This window comes from Podarcis cretensis (genome assembly GCF_951804945.1).
Source record: "Podarcis cretensis genome assembly, chromosome: 1".
Taxonomy (NCBI): Eukaryota; Metazoa; Chordata; class Lepidosauria; order Squamata; family Lacertidae; genus Podarcis; species Podarcis cretensis.
In genome coordinates this window covers 88,047,199-88,072,635 of record NC_137170.1, presented here as the reverse complement: position 1 = coordinate 88,072,635, position 25,437 = coordinate 88,047,199, and the positions used below count along the sequence as shown (strand labels likewise).

General features: G+C 46.0%; 1 protein-coding gene across 7 annotated transcripts in view; it reads left to right on the top strand.

The window, feature by feature from the left end:
- CRYBA2 (crystallin beta A2) overlaps positions 1–13,161 on the top strand; it is a 31,099-nt gene extending 17,938 nt beyond the window's left edge. For 2 of the 7 annotated variants that reach the window (XM_079969595.1, XM_079969594.1), the window contains exons 2-7: positions 325–434; positions 5,003–5,197; positions 8,320–8,491; positions 8,803–8,944; positions 12,332–12,474; positions 12,890–13,161. In XM_079969595.1, the coding sequence (XP_079825721.1) occupies positions 8,334–8,491; positions 8,803–8,944; positions 12,332–12,474; positions 12,890–13,037 (591 nt within the window). In that variant the 5' untranslated portion in view covers positions 325–434; positions 5,003–5,197; positions 8,320–8,333 and the 3' untranslated portion in view covers positions 13,038–13,161. Of the gene's footprint in view, positions 1–324; positions 435–5,002; positions 5,198–6,402; positions 6,443–7,550; positions 7,636–8,319; positions 8,492–8,802; positions 8,945–12,331; positions 12,475–12,889 lie in introns of those variants that run through there. The other 5 variants (XM_079969596.1, XM_079969600.1, XM_079969599.1 and 2 more) reach the window with 5 other exon arrangements.
- Positions 13,162–25,437: the final 12,276 nt, after the last annotated feature.

Below are 25,437 nucleotides of genomic sequence, written 5' to 3'. Positions count from 1 at the left end.
GAAGAGGGAGAAGAGAGGCAGTGGGAGCTATTCCTGATCTAATCAGCCAGACCTGGTAAATAAACCCAGCTGTATCTGTGCCTGCAGCAGGAAATGGTCCTCGGAGCAAACAGTGCACCAGGCAACGGGTGGCAAGATAAACAGGGGTTGGTGCTGCTTCCATCTGCTCCAGGGAGGGAGGGGGGAAATGTGGCTGCAGCAAAACTGTCTCCCTAGTGCTGGACAGTCACACACATGTGGGGACCAGGAATCCACACTGAGGAATCCACTGCAGTCTGTTAAATCTATGCAATTGCTCACCTGCTTTCCTATTATTCCACCTAGAAGGGCTGAAAATAAGGGAAGGTGATGTGATGCCCCACGCTTTGGAAATCTGCAGAAGAACCAGCAGACTCGGCTTGACACTATTTACTCAATCATACACTTAACAAGTGGTAGGATTTATTATTGCCTTGGTTCCTTATTCAACATTTACCTAATTTGTGGGTGTAATTGTGTGACTGGTTTTGGGGTTGGTCCCATGATGTGAAAGTAAGTGATTTCATTGGTTCAGTCACTTTTAATGAAGTCAAATAGAAGGTTTGGTTACTCAGCGATTTACCGTAGCTCAACAAACTAATTATACTCTGGTCTGTTATAACAAACGAATCAAAGATAATGATGCCAAGTTCTTTGTAGGTACTCTAGAGATGTATTAACTGAAATGATTGCTCACATTTAATTCACCAACTAGATCAGCCAAGCCTTCTAGATACAAACCACAGACATTCTTTCCACCAATACCACAGTAGGGTAACTGGGTGCAACGTTGTTCTTTCAACAGAAGCATAGAATAACTTGTTTTGGGAGGTGCAATTTTTCTTATTCTTACATGGCAAGCTACTTGGCCTTGGCCTGGTTGCCAAGGACTCAGGAAATGACAACTGAACTCTACGGAATAGAGACACTTTTCCTTTGGAAGTTTCAAGGCCAGTCATTGGGGTGGGGTGGGTCCATTTGGAGTAATTAAACCATTGCTTCCTGTGGCATTTGGGCATCCGAAGCCAGTAAAGGACATGGAGGGAAGTAATAGGGAAACCACTTGCAAGTAGACCAGCCAATCAGTATTGAGGTCCAAATTATCCTGAAAACCTTGCAGGGAAGGGATATTTACTGACCATACCTGCTGGGTACAATGAAAGACATGATCTGTTTTAGTGCCGCATAGAATGGACCTGACAGATCAAATTAACTTATACAGAAGCAGGAGAAGGCCTTGTGCTAACAATAGGAGGCAGCAACTTCAACACAGGAAACAAAATACCACCCCCCCTTCTCCTTCTCTTGCTTGTAATATGGCTAGCAGATTAGTTAGGAACCCCTAGAGACAGCACCAGTTGTTGAGGATAGAACAGCTGGCAGAAGGGCATGAGATATATAATAATAATAATAATAATAATAATAATAATAATAATAATAATAATAATAATTTATTATTTGTACCCCGCCCATCTGGCTGGGTTTCCCCAGCCACTCTGGGCGGCTTCCAACAAAGATGAAAATACACTAAAATGTCACATATTAAAAACTTCCCTGAACAGGGCTGCCTTCAGATGTCTTCTGAATGTCAGGTAGTTGTTTATCGCTTTGACATCTGATGGGAGGGCATTCCACAGGGTGGGCGCCACTACCGAGAAGGCCCTCTGCCTGGTTCCCTGTAACTTGGCCTCTCGCAGTGAGGGAACCGCCAGAAGGCCCTCGGAGCTGGACCTCAGTGTCCGGGCAGAACGATGGGGGAGGAGACGCTCCTTCAGATATACTGGACCGAGGCCATTTAGGGCTTTAAAGGTCAGCACCAACACTTTGAATTGTGCTCGGAAACGTACTGGGAGCCAATGTAGGTCTTTCAAGACCGGTGTTATATGGTCTCGGCGGCTGCTCCCAGTCACCAGTCTAGCTGCCGCATTCTGGATTAGTTGTAGTTTCCGGGTCACCTTCAAAGGTAGCCCCACGTAGAGCGCATTGCAGTAGTCCAAGCGGGAGATAACCAGAGCATGTACCACTCTGGCGAGACAGTCTGCAGGCAGATAGGGTCTCAGCCTACGTACCAGATGGAGCTGGTAAACAGCTGCCCTGGATACAGATTTGACCTGTGCCTCCATGGACAGCTGTGAGTCCAAAATGACTCCCAGGCTGCGCACCTGGTCCTTCAGGGGCACAGTTACCCCATTCAGGACCAGGGAATCCTCCACACCTGCCCGCCTCCTGTCCCCCAAAAACAGTACTTCTGTCTTGTCAGGATTCAACCTCAATCTGTTAGCCGCCATCCATCCTCCAACCGCTTCCAGACACTCACACAGGACCTTCACCGCCTTCACTGGTTCTGATTTAAAAGAGAGGTAGAGCTGGGTATCATCTGCATACTGATGAACACCCAGCCCAAACCTCCTGATGATCTCTCCCAGTGGCTGCATGTAAATGTTGAAAAGCATGGGGGAGAGGACAGAACCCTGAGGCACCCCACAAGTGAGAGCCCAGGGGTCTGAACACTCATCCCCCACCACCACTTTCTGAACACGGCCCAGGAGGAAGGAGCGGAACCACTGTATGACAGTGGCCCCAGTTCCCAGCCCCTCAAGACGGTCCAGAAGGATTTTATGGTTGATGGTATCAAACGCCGCTGAGAGATCCAGCAGAACTAGGAAACAGCTCTCACCTTTGTCCCTAGCCAGCCGGAGATCATCAACCAGTGCGACCAAGGCAGTTTCAGTCCCATGATGAGGCCTGAATCCCGACTGGAAGGGATCCAAATGGTCCGCTTCTTCCAGGCGTGCCTGGAGTTGTTCAGCAACCACTCGCTCAATCACCTTGCCCAAGAATGGAAGGTTTGAGACTGGGTGATAATTGGCCATCGTGGCCGCATCTAAAGATGGTTTTTTAAGAAGCGGTTTAATAACCGCCTCTTTCAGTGGGTCTGGGAAGGCTCCCTCACGGAGGGAAGCATTCACCACCCCACGAAGCCCATCGGTCAGTCCTTCCCGGCTAGCTTTTATAAGCCAGGATGGGCAAGGATCCAGGAGACAGGTGGTTGGCTTCACTCGTCCAAGCAGCCTGTCCACATCCTGGGAGGTAACAGATTGGAATTGATCCCACACAACTTGACCAGACAGAACTCTAGCAATTCTTCCAAGGCATTAAGGAGCTGAATCACCTTTGGATGCTGGGGGGCATATTGCTGCCTTCTCTTTCCACTTGATGCAAAGTTAAACAGCACAATTGTTGAGACTCCTCCCCACTTTCCTAATGAAGGCAGTTGTGGTCTTCTCATCTAATCCTTCATCTTCCTAGCGTGGGGGAGGTTCAACTCACCCAAGCCATTCCTAACACACTGATGATCCATAAACAACTTAGGGGTCAAAGTAAATTATAGAATGACTATGAAAGTATAAAAATGGTGGGGGCACAAAACACATCACATCAGAATGCATGGCTTCAATCCAACACTTGTAACTATTTATTTAGGCTCATCTCATATGGGTGCGACTGCAAACGCGTGCATTGTGCCAAACCTGGAAGCGACCTGAAAACATCACAAAAACGTCACAAAAGACGGCAGAATGGGGCAGGGTTGGAATGAGGTATTTACAGGCTTTCGGTGAGTGTTCCGATTATACACAAGTATGCAAACACGTGTATAAACGGAATACTGCCCTTCATCTGAAGATCTCAGGACGGTTCACAGCATAAAAATACAAGATAAAAACACAAAATACATAGAGCCATAGAATTGTAGATTTGGAAAAGGTCCCAAGGGTCATCTAGTCCAACCCATATTTTGGAGGAGGCGAACGCATAATGGCACACAAACCCTGCCACAAAAAAGAGGGGAGTGAAGATCTACATCAGGAAAAAAGGGGGAAATAAAGATTAACAATGATCACAATGGAGTTGGAGACCAGTCAAGAGAGATCTGCTGTGTAGGCAGCATGGGGAAGGGGCTGCCAAGGAGGTTGCATATCTGGCCTCCAAGGAGCATGTTGCAGCTGTTGCTGTACTGGTGAGTGAAGCATTCCTTGGAGGCCAGATTTGCAGTCCATATGGATCCTTCCAGGTGAGGCGGTTGCCTCCTCTGCCTCATGGGCCTGGATCTCAGAAATGCTGAAGTCACCTGGGTCACCTCACACATCTAAGAGGTACTAAGTTGCCTTCAGCATCCTCAGAGAAGCAACTTCACTGAGGTTTGCCATGTATTTATTTTACATATGCACCCCACTCATCTTTATAAATGCGAAGTGCCTAATTTAATAGGTAAGAATATTTAAGAGGAATCAGTTAATTAGCCGGTTAAAAGCCAAAATGTAACCGAAGGGGGAAAATACTGGCTAGCATGATAACTGTGAGCCCAAGATCACAGCTTCTCTATGGCCCCATCAAACTACACACACATCATAACTGGTCATTTATGAAAGCACCTAATATGCACAAAGTTCTGTACAAATATAGAACAATAGGTCTCTGCCCACAGAGTCACAATCTTCAGAAGACCTGAGAGAAAAGGAGAGGGGAGTTGGAAGGGTGAAAAACAGATCAATAATACATCTAAACCATGGGTAGGCAAACTAAGGCCTGGGGGCCAGATCCAGCCCTATCGCCTTCTAAATCTGGCCCACGAAATTCGTTCATTCCCTCCCCCCCAAAAAATATAGTTCGGCCCCCCACAAGGTCTGAGGGACAGTGAACCAGCCCCCTGCTGAAAAAGTTTGCCGTCCCCTGATCTAAACCTACCAATACAGAACTGTAACAGGCTTCCTCAACCTCGGCTCTCCAGATGTTTTTGGCCTACAACTCCCATGATCCCTAGCTAGCAGGACCAGTGGTCAGGAATGATGGGAACTGTAGTCTCAAAACATCTGGAGGTTGAGGAAGCCTGTAGAACATCAGGAGGGGAAAGCAAGTGGGAAATACCGTAGTTTTGATTCATTTCAGTTAGTGAGTCGTTATCCATTGTCTTTCTCTTTTGCAGTTCCCTGAACAATCCCTGCCCTTCTGCACCCCCTTGTGGGCCAGGGTGGGATACTCAACAACCACAACAGAGTGCTGGATTTTCGTGGAATGATTTCTGCAAGAACAGAATTGGCTGGGAGGCCACTGAAGCAGGTGTGGCTCCCACAGAGGTTACTCTGAAATACAAATGGACAGCCCTTCATTGTTGTGCAAGGCAAGTACTGTATCATCACTGTGGCTGGAACGCAACCCCACAAGGCTGTGCAAACATTATGGCTCCGTGTATACTATACTTATAAAGCACAATCTTTTCCTCAAATAATTCTGGGAACTGTAGTTTGCTAAGGGTAATTGAAAATTGTAACTGTGCACTACAATTCCCAGAATTCTTAAAGGGAAATAACATTCTTTTGTGGCATTTACCTATTAGTTGTTGGCATATGCCGCCAGGTTACTTTAGATGTGGATTCTTGCTTATTATCTACTTCTTTGGAGTAGACATTCCCTACACCTGTTACCCCATCTAGGTACAACAGCGGCTGGGGGGACCTGTAACCCACCAGCTGTTGGACTGCAGCTCCCATCAGCCGCAGCCGGCACACCCAATGGTCAGGGAAGATGTGAACTGTAATCCCCCAACACCTGGAAGACTGCAGGTTCCTCACCCTTGTGGTATAGCAATCAGAGTAAAATGTAAAGGGTGCCAAAGCAGAAATGTGAATTCTTATCACTTTGGTGTGGCAGGCCCACACCATACATTTACAGCATATCCAACACACATTTAAAGCACATGACCCCCCCCCCAGGAACCTGGGAACTGTAGTTTGTTCAGGGTGCTCCCCATTGTAGCTCTGAGAAGGAAACTACAGTCAAGAGGGGGAATCTGAGTCACAGAACCTGGAGCTAACTTGAGGGCTTTTGAATCACCCCAGATGTATAGGCTCAGTAAGGTTTCACACTCTGAGGGGCACGATGCCAGGGACAGGAAAGTATGAGGCACTTGGGGCAGAGGGAGGCATTTCTCTAGAGTGCCATCCCTGATGGCGCCAGGGGTAGCTTCTCTGTCCTGTGGAATGGCTGTCAGCCTTTCCTGTGCAATGTCCTGGGAAAGGGCCGTGTTCTTAATCCTCCGGCTGAGCAGAGGCATTGTTTGGAGGGTGAAAGAAAAATGGCACGTCAGGGCCTTTGTCTTTTGTGTCCCTCCGCTGCTAAGCAAACATGCCCAGTGCTTCCCATTGTTAGCCTCAGGAGAGAGGAGAGGCATCTCGCCATGATGGGTAAGAGGAATGGACAGCCCGGGCTGGGGCTGGGCTGCTTCACCTCCCACAGCTGCCACTGCTGACTCAGCACACCCTATTGGTGTTCAGTCATTGGACACTTGGCCAAGCCAGGCTATATAATGCTGCTGGGGTCCCCCAGCCCAGCACCACCACTCTTGCCTCCGTGCACTGCCAGCCAAGTAAGTACCAGCCTCCTGCCCTCCCCAAACAGCCCCAGTGGCCCACCCCCCGTGTCCTTATGTGTGGTATCTTGGTAGGGATGGAAGGACCTGTCGGTTTTGGTTCTCCCGGTTTCTCCAGTCTTAAATTTTATTCCTCATATTTCTGGAGCAATTTTGTGCTTTAGTTCCCTAAATTCTCATAAAAATTCATTTGCATTTTAGCGCGTATTTCTCCTAATAAACATACTTTTGGATGCAGTTTTAATTAATGTACACATTTTTGCTAGCAATTCCCCCTAATATAATGCATTTTTATGTTATTTTCCCATAACATATTCGTTTCTATGCACACTTTCCCCAAATACATGCATTTTTGTAAACACTGTTTGCTTTGAGTATTGCACTCAAAATTGGGATAAGTACAAAATTGAAGGATAACTGCTTTGGAAAATGTGAATTTAAATGTGAATGGAATTGAGTGTCTCCCCCTTCCCTATATACTTCCCTTCCCTTGGAGAATCACTGGGGAAAGATTTCTCTGCAAGGACTTCAACTCATAATTTCTGGGTCAACCGACAAAGGGGATGAATTGGGCAGGAAAGGTTCAGCACATTCCTCCAGGGTATGGTTCTGTACTGGTTTCGCTTGCTTTCATGAGTTACTTGGAGATGTTTGTTCTATCGGCACCTTTCCTGATGCACCTGCTCTTTGCTGGCAGTAAGCTGTGGTCTGGATTGTATTAGTTGATGGGTGTTGTTGTTGAATGACTGGTCCTGCCTTTAGATAGAGGGCTATGTTGAATGGCATTTCAGACCCATCTACCTCTATAATTCTGTATGACCCACAACTGCAACAGGGCTATCCTTTTTTCTTTTGTTCTTTTAAAAGTAACAATTAGAATGCATTGGCAGGAAAGTCAAACACAGCACTGAAGGGTGTGTGTATAAGTAAGTGTGCACTATAAGGTAAGATGGAAGGGGCCAGCAGAAATCTAGTGGCAAAATTCTGGCACCAGGCTGTGTGTAATAAAAATGTAAAGGAAGCTTTAAAAAAAAAAAAATTCAATTGAGGGGAGGGGGCCTGTCACTTGGATTCTGGATTTCCCTTGAGCTCCAGACAACATATAAACAGACAGGAATACAGCTGGATCATGGGGACTGACAGCCCTACGAGAGCTTGCAGATGTTGACTGAACTATAGGTTAAAGGAAGGTATGAGATTTGGCTCTGTTTAAGAAAAAAGAAAAGACCCAATATATTTGGCTCCCGAGTCAGAAAGTACAGAGTGAGTTTTTGAAAAGAGGCCCCGTGGAACATGTGTACTCTGTATCCACAGGGCCTCTTTTAAAGGACTCACCCTGTATAATATAAAATGAAATAAGGTCCCTTTAATAGGACCTTCAAACCTGCTCCCTGGGGTGAGCTGCATCGCCCTGTCTAATGGTAGAGCTGGGTGTGTAGGTACCCGTTTTCCACTGACTCACTCCACCATCTGCATGAATCCAGCCGCTGGTCAGCAAGGACAGGGGGGTACTCCATTGTACAAACTAGCCAGGGATAGGTGCTAGTAAAATGAGATGACAAATTGGGGAGGAATAGATGAAAAGGAGCATCATGGACTCTCTTGGCCTGTACAATTCATCACGTAGCCAGATAATCCTCCTCAGAGTTCGGTTACTTTTTCTAGCATTTCAGGTGCTACTGTCTGTCTCTTCTCCATGACCCATTCTCTTAACTGTATGGCATGGTGCTTGCTGATGCTACTCCATGATAGCTGCTAACAGGGTGAACTTTGGATTTTCTGTGGGTAGTGCAGGGAGACAGGGCTGACCCCACCCTGCTGCCCTCACCACTAGAAACAAGCATTAAAAACCCACAAACATTGCATTTTTATAGCAGAAGAGCTGCCCATGACCAGCCAGCACATGGAGACCCTGGGTCAATTCAAGATAACCGTCTGGGAGGAAGAAAACTTCCAGGGGAAGCGCTGTGAGTTTCTGATGGAGTGTCCCAGCATCATGGAACGTGGCTTCCGCAAGATCCGCTCCATCAAGGTGGAAAGTGGCCCGTAAGTGCTTCGGTGTCCATTGAGCAATATTTGCAAAGCTGGCTTGAAAAGATCAGCATGCTTGGAGAATCCACAGATATATATATGGCTGATGGAGAGAGAGAGAGAGAGAGAGAGAGAGAGAGAGAGAGAGAGAGAGAGCACTCCATAGGGGGCTTCTGCCAGTCTTCTGCCAGTCTTTCACCCCATAATGTTTCACAGGCAGTTATTGGATGGTTTGAGCAATATTTGATTTTGATTTTTAAATTTTATCGTGAGTTTTAAATTTGAAGCTACCAGCATTTGCGCTCTCTCTCTTCTCATCTTTACAGCTGGGTGGGGTTTGAGTACCCTGAATACCAAGGACAGCAATTCATCTTGGAGAAAGGAGACTACCCTCGGTGGGAGGCCTGGAGTGGGAACAGTGGCTACAGGACCGAGCACCTGCTCTCCTTCCGGACTATCAAGTGTGCTGTGAGTGTAATAATATACTCTCTTGGCTCTAAAAAAACACCTGAAAGGGACCCAATCCCCAATGGAGAAGGGTGCTTCCTGGTCTTGTTCCAGAGAGCACAGAGTAAAAGGAAACACAAAACTATCTGGTGGGGCAAAGGGATCCCCAAATGGTGGTGGAAAACAACAACAACAACAACAACAACAACAACAATACCATATTTCATTGATCAAGCACCATCTCTTTGAAAAGCACTCTTCTAACCAAAGCTACTTCCAGAACATACCGATTTCATTTGCTGCCTGTAATAAATTAAGTGGAAGCATGACAGAAGAGTCTTCAAGGACAAAGGTGGTTTCAGTGAAATTGCCAGGGGGAGTGACATTAACAAAGCTGAAATGAAATTAACAGGCTATCTGACAAGCTGATATCCCACAGATGCGCAACAGGTGAAGGTGATTGCTTTTATGAGACAAATGAAGTGCTGTTAATCCAGTAGCAAGCAAGCTTTTGAGTTATACAGAGCTCTTCATCAGAACTCTTTTGTTGCGGATTTCTGTATAGCTCCTGTCAGTCAAGTAAAACCATGGCACTCTTCCTGTTTTCCACCTTTTTATTTTCGGGGGCTCAGGGCAAATGTAAAATTATGCTCAGTGTTGAATGAGGGCAAGGACTACAGTAAGAAGGAACAAGGGGGAAAGGGGTTTGGAGAAGCTGCGGAGATCTCATCACCTGCATCATTGGGGAGCCTTAAAGGTAAAAGCCCATTCTCCAGATGGTGACTCAATAACCGGTGAGGGAAGGGACACATATAAACAATTAACAATATACTCGAGAGGACAGGGCCAAACACGGTTGCAATCCTGCTTATCTTCATGACCTTTCACAAATGAGGGTGGCTATGGGGAAGAAATAGCTTTTATCTCAGACAGGATTGCTAGGTCCAGAGGGCTCTTGCATCTTCTACAGTGGCTCCCAGTTTGCTTTTCGCCATCTTAGTCCTCCAGTGATGAGACAATATTTCCCTTCTGTTCAAAGCTTCATCAGGGTCTGGGGTCCCACAACCCTAATCTGAACCAATGAAAGGCTCAGATTAGGCTTGCCAGCTTCAAATTTAGAGGGGAAAAATCACTGCTGTAGAACAATTCCCTCCAAGACCTTCCCCTTGCTTTCACTAAAATGAGTGAAATCGAGGAGAATGAAGAATTTAGATCGCTCTCTGCAGAAGTGCTGTGCATTGGGGCTTTTATGGCAGCATCTTTGGGTCAGAAGGCTGAGTCCTTCAGCTAGATCAATAAGAGGCCCATGCTGTTTGACAAACAATACACACCCAAGCCAAGGCAGTAAATAACTCTAAAATGAACCACATGCTTTGGACTCCTTTTTTGTCTAAAAGTGTCCCAATCCATAAGCAGAGTGGACTGAACTAAGGCAAGCCCATGGGGGAAACCAGGTGTTCATTCACTGTACAGTGCTGGGGCAGAAAGGAGAGACATACAGCTCAGTTTGGCACATGGCTTTGGGGCCTTTTCTGTCTCAATGACAGAAGCAAACTAAATAAATGAATGTGGAGTGGCATATATTAAAAAGCTTCCATAGACAAATGAATAAGTTGGGAGGGGTGCTTTTTTTTTTAGCATTAAAGTCAGAAAGCTGGTCAAGGGTGGGAAAGGTTGGCATTGAAAAGGAAAGGTTTTTTTTTTCTTTCCGCAAGTGTCAGCCAGGCTTTCTGGGACAAATGTATAGTACCAGCTCCAAACAGGCTATAGCCAGTATGGCATATCACTCCATCTTGAAGAGCGGTTGCTTCTGTTCCTAACCGGGGTTTAAAATCTCTGCACGTCCTCATCTCTGGGCTTTAATAACAACCAGTCAGATTATGTCCACGCTTTAATAAAGGGGTGTGAGATATCATCTCGTTTCTGGCTGGCAGGATCACTTGGTGGAGTGCAGCCTGCAGGAATGGGTGATAGGGGAGGGGGGAGAGGGATGCAGCTGTGCCCAGTTTCAGTTTTAACCCCTTGAGTCCACAGCAGGATAGCGAGAGACTACACATCCTGACCACTTGGAAAGCCGGGAGGATTTTCTTTGCATAACGGATAGAATCCCAAGCCTTTCTTTGCTGCTTGCTGGGGACTATGTTAACAGACAGACCCATAAAGATGCTTGACAGTCATTCACCGACAGCTGCTTGGCAGCAGCACACACAGTGCCCAAGGATGTCCAAGTAAGGTCCTCCGGGTGTTACTGGTCTCTTAACTCCCATCATCCCTGACCACTGGCTATGCAGGCTGGGAATTATAGGAGTTTGAGTTCAACAATGTCTGGAGGTCCCGACTTCTGATCTAGGAAAACCAGAGGCAATGGATGATAAAACTCCTTTGCATGCGCTCTGTGTGTGTGTGTGCGCGCACATGCAGTATCACCACTGTGCACAGAGTTTTACAGTGTGTCAAGCAAAATACAGATTCCAGCTCCTGAGAAGTTTACAGTATATGTCTACAGTTCATTTAGGCTTTGTAGGGGATGAGGACTAAGAGGGGTTGTGCCAAAAGCCTTATAGGAAAAGGGGATTTTCAAAAGGTTTTTGAAGGGAGGTGGGCCATGCAGAGGTCCAGTCATAAGGGGAAGCAAATATAAACATTGTGGCATCATCCAGAGGATGACGAGACTTCACATGGTTGAAGGGACTGGCATTAGAGGGGGTAGGGAAGAAGGGAGCAAGTCCATAATACAGATCAGGGAATTTTGGCAGGTGCTGGTTGTGCAGGAAAAGGGCCCTTCAGAGCAATGCCTGAGGAGCTCTACCATCCACTGCAATCTGATCACTGCAATCCAACCTGCCAATAGGACAGTGGCTTAGCCACAGGGGAAGAAAGGGAAGAAAGGGAAGAAAGGGAGAGCTGAAAGGGAAGGTGGATAAAAATGCAGGAATAGCAAATGGTGTTCTTTTAGATTCAAAGATCTTGCCTTCTTCCTTTCCTCTGTCATAACTGGCCTGGTTCACACACAACACAAAGTCATGGTTTATTAAATTATGGTTTAGCATTATGTGTGAACCCTGCCCAGCAGTATCTATAGTTTGTTTACTGCCAACAAATCACCATATGAAACTGTGGTTTATTATTGGCTTACAACACTTGGTTTGTTTTAACTATGGCTTGGTGTTATCTGTGACTCCAGTACCCTTCCATAAACATGGTGTGTTTCACCACCTCACTGCAGACACTCACCAAAAGACACAAGGCTAGGGCAGCTGGAAAAAAACCCAAATGTAGGAGAAATAAGCCATGGTGTGTTTGCTCATCTGTTAGGCAACTCATGGTGAACTAGTGGTTTATCTGTTAAAAGTCTTTGCCTGTGACAGTCCCACACCAAATCATCCTCCACTTTAACCTATCCTGCAGAACCACAGTGACAGCAAAGTGACCCTGTATGAGGCAGAGAACTTCCAAGGACGTAAGTTTGAGCTCAGCGATGACTATCCATCCCTGCAGGCCATGGGCTGGGGCAACAAGGAGGTGGCTTCTATCAAGGTCAATTCTGGAGCGTAAGTGATGCCTTCTGAGTTGGAGCGAAGTTGGAAGGGCCACCCGCCCCTCAGGTTCTGTGAAGGGAATCCTTCCATAACCTCATTCTTACTTTGCCAAGAACACAGCTAGCTGGATGAACCAGTTAGCTGGATGAACCAGCTAGCTAGATGAACCAGTAGCAATCCTGGGATTGCCATAGCTGCCTCACTTTTTAAAGAGAAACTATCCCAGGCTCCCGGTCTCCTTCCCCAATTGCGTCCTGCCCTTTTGAGACTGGTTGATCAGTAAGAGCTGCTGGAGGAGGAGTGGACCCCTCAAAGGATATGGGTTAAAAAGCAGTGGGAGCAGGGCTGAACCATCCCTTTTTCGGTGTAGGATATGCTTTTGGGGCTGGAAGTGCCTGTATTGCCAATGTTCTGCTTTATCCCCTAGATGGGTGGCATATCAATACCCAGGGTACCGGGGCTACCAATATGTCCTGGAGCGGGACAGACAGAATGGTGAATACAAAAAGTACAGCGAATACAGCACCCAGGCCCACACCAACCAGATCCAGTCCATCCGCCGTGTCCAGCACTGAGCTGTGTCTTAGCAGCAGCAGCATCGGCCCTCCTGCACTCCACCAGCATCCCCCACACCTGCCTCTGCGCCCAAGGGCCCGCCAAGCAGTAGACCTGCACCTGGTAGCCAATAAAGGCATTTACCAAACCCATATTTCTTTTTGTGCATCTGTTATTATTAATTAATTAATTAATAACCAGCAGGCTGGTTGGTTTACCTGCTGGCATACAAACCGAGAAAGCTAAGCAGAATTCACTGGCTCTGACACACACAACAACACACTGAAGGTCCATCCCTAAAGCCTCAACAAGGCACAGACAAACATTTGTTTTTTTACACCAGAAGGAAACTAAAACTGAGCCACAGTAGGATTGCCAACCAATCAGAAAAAGTGGCCTGGTCTGTGCTTGTGTTTTTAAGCCGCATCTTCACACTCAGAAATCTGGCAGCATGAAATCTTCATTTCACAGCATGAAGATAAACCTTATCTGCTAATGCCTGCACATATCAAGCTGCTGTTAATGGCACAGTTCCTGAGACCAGCTGAAAAGTTGGCAACCTTAGTTGGGGATCCTTATGCAAAGGCACAATGGCTCATTTTCTTTCTTCCCCTTGTGACTGTGGAGACATAGCTCACTCACCCCTCGCAATGGAAATGGAGAAGTCTGAGGTTCCCCCCTCAGCTACTCAGAATACAGGTTTTGGTACAGCCCAATTACAGAGAGATAGGAGCCAAAGGTTTGATCCAAACATGAACAAAATCTATTCATAAAACAATAAATGTGGAAAAGACCTTGCAAGTCATCTAGCCCATTGCTGTCTACAATGCAGGATGCAACTGTAGCATTCTTGACAGCTTTTGCTTTAATTAGGTGCATAGCTGTCAACTTTTCCCTTTTCTTGTGAGGAATCCTATTCGGAATAAGGGAATTTCCCTTTAAAAAAGGGAAACGTTGACAGCTATGATTAGGTGTCAGGAACCTTTAGCTCTCCAGATATTTGCTGAACTACATCTCCCATAATCCCTGGGCATTGGCCATGCTTGCTGAGGCTGATGGGAGCTGTAGCAACATCCAGTGGGCCAAATCTTCCCCATACCTGGCTTAAATGTATCCAGCGAAGGAAAGCCCACCACCTCTTTAGGTAAGTCTGCTCCACTGTTAATTGGCTTTTACCATTAGGAAGTTTCTCCTGAGGTTTAGCTCAAAACTGCTTCCCTGTACCTTCCATACGTTAGTTCTAGTCCTGTCCTCTGGATGTTATTTCCTAGGTTACATGACCCATGACAAATTATGCAACAAAGAGTGCAGATAGAAGACTCAGAGTTGAATCAAAACAGCAGCACTGACATATCACATAACTTGAACTCAAAAGTGAGCAACCAATTAAACCAACACAGGTCCTTTCATAGAACACCACATCTGCTTCATAGCCAACCCACCATCTGTAAAGTGGGCAAGACTCTCACAAACTTGAAGTAGACTTGTCCACTCCAAAAAAGCCACAAATACACCCCCCCGTGGTCTGCTTTACTAGCAGATTGGTGTGTAAAAATCAGAAGGTCATTCATTTCACTTGCCAATTCTATACAGTAAGGCACAGCTACACAGGCTGGCTAAAGTGGGCAACCTCAACTGAGAACTGAAACTAGGTTTGCTTCAAGTCAATTTGTTTTTTGAACATTCATCCTGATTTGTTTTCAGGGAGCATAAAGCAAGTATTATCCCACCCTTTCCTGTAATTCTTCTTATTGGGAAAAGGTCTGATTTTGGGGGGAAGTGGGTTTGTGGTGCAACTCTAACTGTGCCACTGAAATTTGCTGGTACAGTGGTACCTCGGGTTACATACACTTCAGGTTACATACGCTTCAGGTTATAGACTCTGCTTACCTCAGGTTAAGAACTTTGCTTCAGGATGAGAACAGAAATCGTGCAGCGGCAGTGCAGCGGCAGCAGGAGGCCCCATTAGCTTAAGTGGTGCTTCAGGTTAAGAACAGTTTCAGGTTAAGAACAGACCTCCAGAACAAATTAAGTTCTTAACCCGAGGTACCACTATATATGATTGAATCCCAGCAAGAAATAGTGATGGTCTGGAAGTGCCCTAGAAAATGAAAGAGAAACACGAAATACCAGCTGATCTTATTCTCTGAATGAACATTCCCTCCACCTTCTAGGCTAAAGCTACCCATTTGACTCCTATTGACTTTTCTTATCCAGTGTATCACCTAATATTCAGATTTGCTTTTGAAATCAATAGATGACCTGCTTTTGAAATCAAGCTGGGCTGCTACTGGTCACTGCAAGTCACAGTTTAGCATACTGTCAAAGCCTGTCAAAGAGAAAGCAGGCTCTGGGTGGGAATCGTAAAATGCACAAGCAGAGTGTCTAGAGTTTGGTATTTTTTTCCTCCTGACGTGGAGTCTCTTATCCCTAATCCCAGTGTTTTAAGGTTATTGCAGTTACTTGATAAAATGCAAAATGCATTCAGAGGGATTCTCTTTTTTATTTCTTCATTTGTTCCAGGACAAAGAAGATTATTAGCTATACTTGTGTATGGATTTGTTGGTCTTGTATTGGGCAGTCCTGGAATTAGTAGTCACTACTCTTGGCAAGCCCATGTTGGCAAGACATTTGTTCTCAGGAATGTAATGTGTCTCTGCAGTTCATGCCATACAATAGATTTGTTAGCTTGCAAGGTGCCACAAAATCTGTGCCATTTTTGCAACACTGAATGAAAAGAAAATCAGGTGTGGCCTCTGGTGAAAAGATCGTGTCTGATTGTAAGTGCATGGCTCCTTTTCCCTCTCCAAACACCCCTTATCGTGAACCTTGGCAAGCCTTACATAAACAAGCCTTGCCAACAGAGCTGCATTGAACTGAATTGACTTTGCTTGCTTGGGGCTCCTCCCTCCAGCAAAACACTGCCAGGCTCCACCTCTCAGAGTCAGCCACATCCGCCCAGGAATCCGGCACTGGGCGCCTTTCGTTTTCAGCGAGCAAACCCACCCAGAAGTAAAGTGGGGAAAACACTAGCAGCCGGGCTTCCCTTCCGACACTCGGCTGCAATCCATTGCATGCCGGTTACAAATAAATATCCCCTCCCTCTACTTCGATCCATTACACCGGGTCACCGGAGGAGAGGATGGGGACCAATTCCCACCAAGCCCCTCCTCTGCATCGGTTGATTTGGGGTGGGGGAAGCGTCCCATCTGCTGACTCAGAAAAGGGTCGGAGTCTTGTCTTGCAGAATTAATCCCCAGGTCCCACATTTCTCTGGATTCTAGTAATCTGCCCTCGCTGACAATACACAGGTGGTACCTTGGGTGCAAGTGGTACCTACAGATGTCCAAGAGCAACAGTTTTCATGTGAATGCACTTTTCACTCGGTAATCATGCAATTAACTGGGCATGACTGATTCATTAACTCCTCTGGGGTGGTAACACAGGGAGGCAAAACCAGGGGGTGGCAACCCTTCCACAAACAGTATTTTGGACTCAAGGATTATTCCTGGGGGACCTATTACCTGTGGTGAGATCACTAGTTCTACTTACTGATCCACATAGCATATGCATCAGAAAGGCACAGACCCCCTTGCTTCAAAAAAAGGGGGGATGCCTGTTCATCCAGTGTTAGTAACATTCCTATAGTTTGAAGATTATATATAATATATACAGTACTGGATATGCTCTGAAAATACACAGCATATATTCTATTTAACCTTCAATGTGCTCAAAATACCCTGATGAATCCCCTCACCCACTGCTCTGAAATGGCGTACCTGCAATAACATTTCCAAGCATTACTTGAGCTTCCAGCTGCTCAGAGCCTACTGCACCTCTCTGAAAACAGCCACATGCACACTACATGTTTATAAATGCTATACCATCACTTTAAATCACCATGGCTTCCTCAAATATTTCTAGGAACCCCTATTGTCCTCACAGAGCTACAATTCCCAGGGTGGTTCAATAACCAATCCCCTCTTCCCAGGAAGAAGAGGGAATTTGTGGGAAGCCATCATGGCCATAGCCAGGATTTTTGTTGGGGGTGGGGGCTGGCAAAGCTGTTGAGCTTTTGAGAAATCATTGTTGTTGAGCCCATGGAAGTCACCATGCCTGTTTAAAGTGGTACTGTAGCACTTCAAATGTAAGATGTGAATGTGGCCAATATTTAGCTTGTCCTCGTGTACCATGCAAACAGGTTTGGAAAAGCTGGACTACTGTGCAGTGCAGAAAAAAAACTCAAGAAAGGGTCTTGAGGGAAAGGATGGGGAATCTCCTTCAGCTTGAGGGCTACAGTCCCTTGGGGAACTTGTGGGGGGCTTCATGCCAGTGGTGAGTGCAGGGCAGTTGCAAAAATGGCCAGAGCTACAGATGCAAGTCTTTCCTTTATACAGTAAGCTACACAAGCAGTTTGCACCTGTGAGCACACACTTCTTTTCAGGAAACAATTCAATGACACATTCTGGCTAAACACTTGAAGAGGGTTTGGAGCAGGGCCAATGAGTGTCATTACCTGGGAAGCAGTGTGGCCTAGCAAGAGCCCCAAGGGCGAGGCCTGGAGGGCCACATTCAGGCCCTGGGCCTGAGGTTCCTTCCTCCAGGTCTATAGTCCTGCAGCTGCCCTATAAATGTGAACTTAGGTCTGTACTCTGTCTCATACTTAGGCTTTGAAGAAATACCCTTCAGCCTCAAGGAGCCGAGGCTCAATCCCCACAGTTAAGAGCTGCCCCTCTCCTGGAGTCCATATACATATGGAGTTACATATTCCTCTTGAGCTAGAGGAGCATAGCAAAATTTAGCATTGGAAATTACTTTTATTATTATTTATTAAATTTTGTATATCACGCTCCACCTGCAGATCTCAGGGCAGTTCACAACATTAAATTACAACATAAAAACCACAAAATACATAGTAAAAATAAGAATAACTTAATACATAACATAAAACAAAAATATCTAATAAATCTAATGCCACACAGGTACAGTCCAATGAAGTTCTTCAAAGTCTCCTTGGCTAACAAAGAGTTAAACATGTGCTTGATTGAAATGGTCTGCATATTTGTTTGCTTCCCTGCTCCATCACTGTAAATAATTAGAGGGCCTCAACCCATTCTTGTTTGGGTTCTTCCGATTTCTGATTTGCAATCACGTATTATGGGGTAATCACCTATTTTCTGATAGAACTCATGTGCTGTGAACAACTGCATACAGGCAGAAATTCAGTGGGTTTCTGACACTGTACTGCAATGTCTATTTGTCGTGCAGCTGCTAAAAGTAAAGCAGAGAAGCCTTGCCAAGAAAACAGGTGGCAGCCAGATCCGTTTGCATTACTCAACATGCCCTTTCAATCACAGGGTGCATGTGGGCTGCTCCTTAGCACTTTCCCTCTGCCCTGCCTCCAATAAGGAAGTGCTTGCCTCAGGCCTCTCCCTATGCACAAACATTCCTTCACACACAGAACGTCCCACCCCACCTGAGCTCAGCTGGCCACCCTCCCTCCCTTTTGCAAGCAGGTAGCATACCTGAGGCTTTCCTTGCCAGGGCCACGTCAGCTTCTTCCCTGAGCAGGCCCACAGGTAAGTCGAAACAAAGCTGGGGGCAGATTATGCAGTGGGCGTCTGCTCCAGAGCCTCATGCAGGAGTTAGAAGTTTTGTGTTTGTGGTTTTTTTAAGGGATGGGAAACTTGCACCTATTCAGGGTCTCTGGGCACAAGATTGCTGTTTTGTGCTGGTGAGAATAGACAGGTCAGCCTATGGCTAGAACCTCATAACTAGGCTGTACTCATCATTGGAGTAGACAGATTTCTTTTCCATATGCGAGTATAAGTGGGGACGTGGGGATTTCAATCCATCACAGATTTGTGACTGAGTGCAGAATCAGGGTGGCAGAGATGATGGTTTAAAGGGTGCACACAAAATACACTTGGGTGAGCTTGTATCATTTATAATTTCCTTTCACTACACTTGGACAGCCTAAAAATCATTCTCCTATCTCCCCCTGCCCTGTCTCTGGAACCTGCTCTGTTTATTTGCTTTCCCTGATCCAAAGCCTTTCAGCCTGTCCTCTGTCCAAATTCGCAATCCAGTTGAGGTTAGGACTTAACACTGATGACCCGGAAAAACTGTCTGCGGACAAACGTCTGCTCCCTCGGCCAGTAAAGCGAAATGAGCGCCGCAACCCCAGAGTCGTTCATGACTGGACTTAACTATCAGGGGTCCTTTACCTTTACCTTTTAAGAAGACAGCCAGGCTGGTGCCAATGTGTTTGGAGGAGTGTGGTTCCAGCTCTTGATCAGCAATGAGATTCACTGAGTTGGGTTTGTCTCTGTATAGCTTGCCCTTTGGGGATTTTGGCAAGGATAAAAAAGGGAAATAATATGCTATTTGATCCACCTACATAGAGGTGATTTGTTTTAAAAATGGAGGTTCCAGAATGCATGTTTGCCTAGAAGCCACATCATCTGAAGAGAGGGATCGCCTTTTCCTGATCCCAGAAATGTTGGGACTGACCATGGTCATCTATAGATGAGAGAGAAATGTACTACTTATATATTAAGGTTCCCTGCTTATTGTTACTGTACATGTTTCAAGGCTGTTTGTATAGCCTGCAATTTCATGCTTTCATCATGCAGGCACCAATTTCTTTTTATTTCTTTTCCTAGCCCTTATGGTTACAAATTGTGTGGGCAATACCTGGAAAAAATATTAGAAGCCTTGTGGAGCATTGAGCAGGATTTGCACTGGTAGAGAGGCTCTCTAACCAGCAGAATATGAATATGCAAATGTGCAAATATATGCAAATTTGATTATTCATGTTGTAGAATTCAGGGGGGGGGGTGGCTGGTGAAATCTACCTTAGTGTAGATTTTCATTTTTCACACACAGTACACACTGTCTGCTGATTTTAGACTGGAGTGGTAGCTCTCCTTCTTCCCCTGTTTCTTAATCAACCTGGGTGCAAATTGCAAACAGTTAATGGCCCCAAGTTCTGTTTCTCCTTCACACCATGCACAGGGGTTAGATGTTCTGGAATAGCTGCGCCACAGCAGTGGCAAGTAGATTTCAAGTTTGCAGGATCCACTTTGTTTTTTCCTGGAACCTCAAAGTCCACCAGCTGAAGTGCAAAAGAGTGGCTTAACTGGGGGCTGTGCTGGACATACGCTTGGAATTAAGGGATATGGCACCTCTGAGTGCATGTCTCAGCCCAGGAATAGAGCTCACGGTCCTTTCATTCAACAATCCATTCCTGGTTTCCTACTCACTCCCACTTCACAAGCTTTGTTTCAGCAACCCAGCTTGGTAGAAAGTCATTGCCAGTGCTTTTTTTCTGGGGGTGCATAGGGGTACACATACACCTAAACATTTTGTGAATCTTTGTACTTTTGTCCATTTGCTGTATTTATTTTCCCCGATTTGAACTATAAAATGGTGTTTTTCTTGAGTCAAAAAGAGTACCCATAAACGTGGTCTCTTCCAACTCTATGATTCTATGATTCTATGATTCTATGATTTTTTTTTTTTAAAAAAAGCACTGGTCATTGCTATAGTTAAACTACTGATAATCAGAAATTCTTGGTGATCTGTTTCATGCAAACTACCCAGAAAGCTATTGGTAGATCCTAATTTACCTTCTGCCCTCTCTCACTGTGGGCAAATGACCCTTCTAGCCCCACTGACATTTCTCCCCAGAAAAGGGATGGGGAACTTGGGTCTCTCTACCTGTTGCTAAACTGCAACTCCCATCTTCCCTGACGGGCCAGTGGAGGTTGGAGTCCAGCAACACCTGGAGAGCCACAAGTTCCCCATTCATGCTCCTGAGCCACCTGTCTCAGAAGTGGATTCAACAGGGTAACGTAGATCCTCCTGATGGGGTAACTGGAGCCTCATAAAAAAATAATAATGGCGCAACACCAGCTCTACAAGCCAGACCATTGTATTCACCACCATGAAAGGGAGGGAGGCTGTTGTCACTATCTCACATCTCCTTTGCCTCCTCAAATGCTGCTTTGCTTCTTATGTCTCCAGAGACTGTGTGGGAAGCTTTGGGGGATCGAGAATCCAGTTCCACCATCTTTAATCTACACCACATATCCTACCTGCGCTGGGCTTGTTTTCAGTTGCCTGCGGCTGATTAATAGGACTCAGGCAGCTAAAGCAAGTCTGGGGCATGAAAGGAGAGCCCTCCATTTGTGAAAGATCAAATGTAGCAAGCTGGAGAAGATGCACTTGAGCCAGGACATGGAGCAGGACATAAAGATGGCACAGCTGTGGAACACGATGGACCAATGGATCACAGGGCAGAGACGGGTGGAACTCCAACTCCCTTCAGCCACAGCCAGAAAACCAATTGTCAGGAATGATGGGAGCTGCAGTCCAGCAACATCCGGGGGGAGAGGTGCATAGGTTCCCTATGTCCGCTCAGGGGTGACAGGATGTGAGTGGCTTGTCTGGCTTCCCAAATAGGTGATTTGGAATGACCTGGACAAATGGTTTCTGTATACCTAGAATAGGGAAACTTTTTCAGCCCAAGGGCCACATTCTCTTCTGGACAACCTTCCAGGGGAGGATCCACTTAACTTCCCATTCAGAAGCATCCCATCTCAATGTTTAAGAGGCGAAGTGCCTCTTAACACATAGTAACAGCAATAACAGATGAAATGGAAACCTTGGAATACGACATCATTGGTTATCCAAGGATATTTGAGCCCTGAACCCCAGACACTTCCAAATGAGTATGTTTCCATGAGGGTTCACAAGCAGAAGAGCTTGTCTGCCTGTGGGACATCCTCTGTGCAGGAAACCCAGCCTAATCTTTTTCTACATACAGAGAGAGGTGAATAGAGGACACTTTGCACATGTTCAGAGGCATGCCACCTCCCAGTCAGCTTGCATGTACAGAAAACCATTAACAGAGGGCATTAACATGAGATTCCTGAATCTGACAACAGTTTCTTAAAGAGGTTCTGATACTTTATATCAGGCCCCATTTCAACATCTGAAAGGATGTCTCTTGTAAACCACACAGAACCATTAACATAGCTCGCCGTGTCTGTTCTGGGGGCGATCTCTGAAGAAAGGCTCCTAGCAAAGGAATGATGCCCATTATGCCCATATATGGGAAGGGAAAGGAAATTGTTGCCCTTGACGTATTAAAACATTGCAAGGGAGCCTGAAATAACAAATCTCTTGTCTTACCACATAAACAGCACACAGCAGCCTGTTCCCACGCAGCTAAGCTGCCCTGACAAGGTGTCGTTTGAACATCGCATTGTTATTTTGAACATCACAGTGTTAATTTGCCAAAACCAGCTAATGGGCCTTGGAATTCAAATGATTAAAGTCCTTCCAGTCCCCAATAACAGCAACTAGCCCAAAGCTTCTCAGATCTTCTGTGACAGCAAGCAATTCAAAGCATGCCTCCAGACTGTACCTATTTTCAGGAAGGATTGGAGCCCTCTGCCACCCTAGGACAGCAGATCCACTTTATGCAGTTAGGAAAGTGGCTGAAAAATGCACTGAAAAGTGTGAGATGAACAACAGTACGATGCATGAGCACCCTGCAAGCAAATTGGGATGAATGCCCACTGTCATGAAACATATCTACAAACAAATCAAAATGAATGTTCAGTAGAGACTGAACATATTGTAACCTCCATGAAAACTTTGTGTAAACAAATCAGGATGAATGCTCAACAAACTGATTGTGTGGAGGAACCCTAAGCCAATGACCAACAGTGGCGCTGTGACCCCCTCCATTGCATAGGCTGCATTAAGACACCAGAGAAGACCAGCCATTACTGACCCATTGTCCATATGCAGGAATGTCATGAGATTACAGATTAGTGGCCCACCAGCACTGATGTTATATTGCACCAAACACCATATTAAATCAAGCATCCATCTTAGCTTAGCCTGGGCTATGAGCATGCTAGCAGTTATACAGTTGTTGTCTTGAACCCCTGACCTACCTAGCAGCAAGTCAGTAGTCCCCAGTCCAGTGTCAATCCACAAGTCCAAAGTCCAAACCTAAGCACAGAAATCCTGGAGCCTTCAAGCTGGGATCCATCAACATGAACAGACACAGCCCTAGAACTCTGCTGCCCTTTGTATGCTGATTGTAGCATCTGGGCTTGATGAGGCATGTGACCCTCATCTTTTTCAAACCTACTCCAGCTGAGGAATCACATACCTCCTCCCAGAGCTATCAAGCCCCACCTGGCCAGCTAGTGAACTGGGCTGTGGAACCTTGCCTGCCTCAGCCTCCCTATGCCTCAGAGCCCACCATGTTTGTGGAGCCAGGGGCCCCTCTGACTCTGGTGATGGGTCCTGCTGCTCTGGATCCTGTGCACTGACCCCTATGCCCTTGTCAACCTCCTTCACCCTGTAAGTACTTCCTACACCAAATTCCCCTCCCCCAGCTTGCCCCAGTGTGTCCCAGTTCATGACAGCTGTCCTTTAAGCCTCTGGTTACATTTTGTTGCAGGCTAATGAGAACCTTTGGGTTGGCCTGCAAACTAATTCCTACTTCGGTGAGATTTAACTTGCTTGTAGTGATGGAAGATGGGGAGGGAGATCCTGTGCGCAAAACAACAAGGGCAATTTTCATAGCAAGGGGGCCTGTTGCTATTATTTTTCTGAGATTAAAAGTAAGAACTCAAAAGGGAAAGGCAAGGAAGCAGATAGGCATTGGTCTTTCCAGATCTCTCATCTGCCCACCCCATCTTCTTTCAGCTCTCTGAACAAGAGCGTAGACAACGTGTTGTTTTCTTGCTGCCTTCTGATGCCTTGACAGTGTGAAATACATGCATTTCCCCTTATTTAGCCACTAGATGTCTCTGTTCTGTCTGCTTGCCCAGACAAGGTACAGTATACAGAACCTGGGGGAAATGACAGGACCTAAGGAGGTAATGCCCAACTTTTGTGCATGTGCATGATATGATTATTGATTCATAAATATTTTGCCCCCCCAAAAATTAAAGGTAGACTGTGGTTCTGTATTCTAACAGGGGACAGGATAGAGGCTCTTGGGCATTTTGGCAGAGAGCGTATCAAACTTGCCAACTTGCCAACTCCAGCCTGCATTCGTCGACCACTCTTCTAACCACGTTTCTGTAGAAAACTCTTCCCAACCTGGTGCCCTCCAAATGGTGGTGGACTACTGCTCTCATCATCCCTGACCTCTAGCTGTGCTGGCTGGGGCTCCTGGGCCTGGAGTCCAACAGCATCTGGAGGGCACCAGGTTAGGATAGAGCCTTGGCAGCCCCTCCCCAGAAGCCAGTGGCAACTGGTGCTCATTGGTACTTGCAGGGCAGAAGACAGGGAGGACAACAGTAGGTAGGACAATTTTCTCACTGTCCTTCTCCCTGCCGAGTTCAGCAAAGGCAAAACTGAGACTAAAGAGGAAGGAAAAGCTGACAGCCATCACCCCTTTCCCTTGGGCTGGTTGTAAGTAAGAAGGCAGGCAGGTGGAGGCTGGCTGAGGCTCTGCTGTCTTGGATAGACTTCTCACTCGGCTCCATAGTTGTGGCAGTAACCTTAGCACTGACACCACCATCATGTTTGCCTAGGAGGACCCTGTTTCCAAAGAGCTCCTTCCATTATCATCATCAATTTATATGCCACCCATCTCCCTACAAAAAACAAACAAACAAAAACAAACAAACAAACAAACAAACGTAAAAACACAACACACACACACACACAAAACTTCAGACATCTTTTAAAAATCACATCTGCTGGGCGGATGCTCCACAGGGCAGGTGTGACTACTGAGAAGGCCCTCTGCCTGGTTCCCTGTAACCTCTTCTCTCTCAGTGAGAGAACCACCAGAAGGCCCTTGGTGCTGGACCTCGGTGTCTGGACTGAACAATGGGGGTGGAGACACTCCTTCAGGTATACAGGGTCAGAGCTGTTAAACCTCCTTCAAGTAGGCTGAAATGTGGAACTCATTGTGACTGAGTGATGCGAGAGGTGGGGAAAGAAATGCTACTATAATGCACTATTATAAGAGGGTTATAATACTGTTATATTTTACTGAGATTAAGAAACCCACCATATAATTAGTATTACTGACACATCCAAGAGTGCCCCCTTGAAAGCTATCATGTGTTGGTCTTCAAGATGCAACTATCCAACATGGTTACCCCTTTGGAAATTCATCTACTTACTACTACTGTTGTTTTAAGTTACTAACGTATATACAATTTTGATTCACTATTGTATAGATATTGGGGCAGGTGGAATCGCTTTCCTCCACCAGAGTTATTGAGAGGGATTGGACTGTCCATGCAAATACAATTAGTTTATTTTGGGGGGGGGGGAGTTAGCAGTAGCAAGTAGTGAATGTACCATCTAAATCTTAGATGAGGTATGTTGTCAGGCCACAACTCCCAGTCAACATTGCAGGCAGCCCAAGAC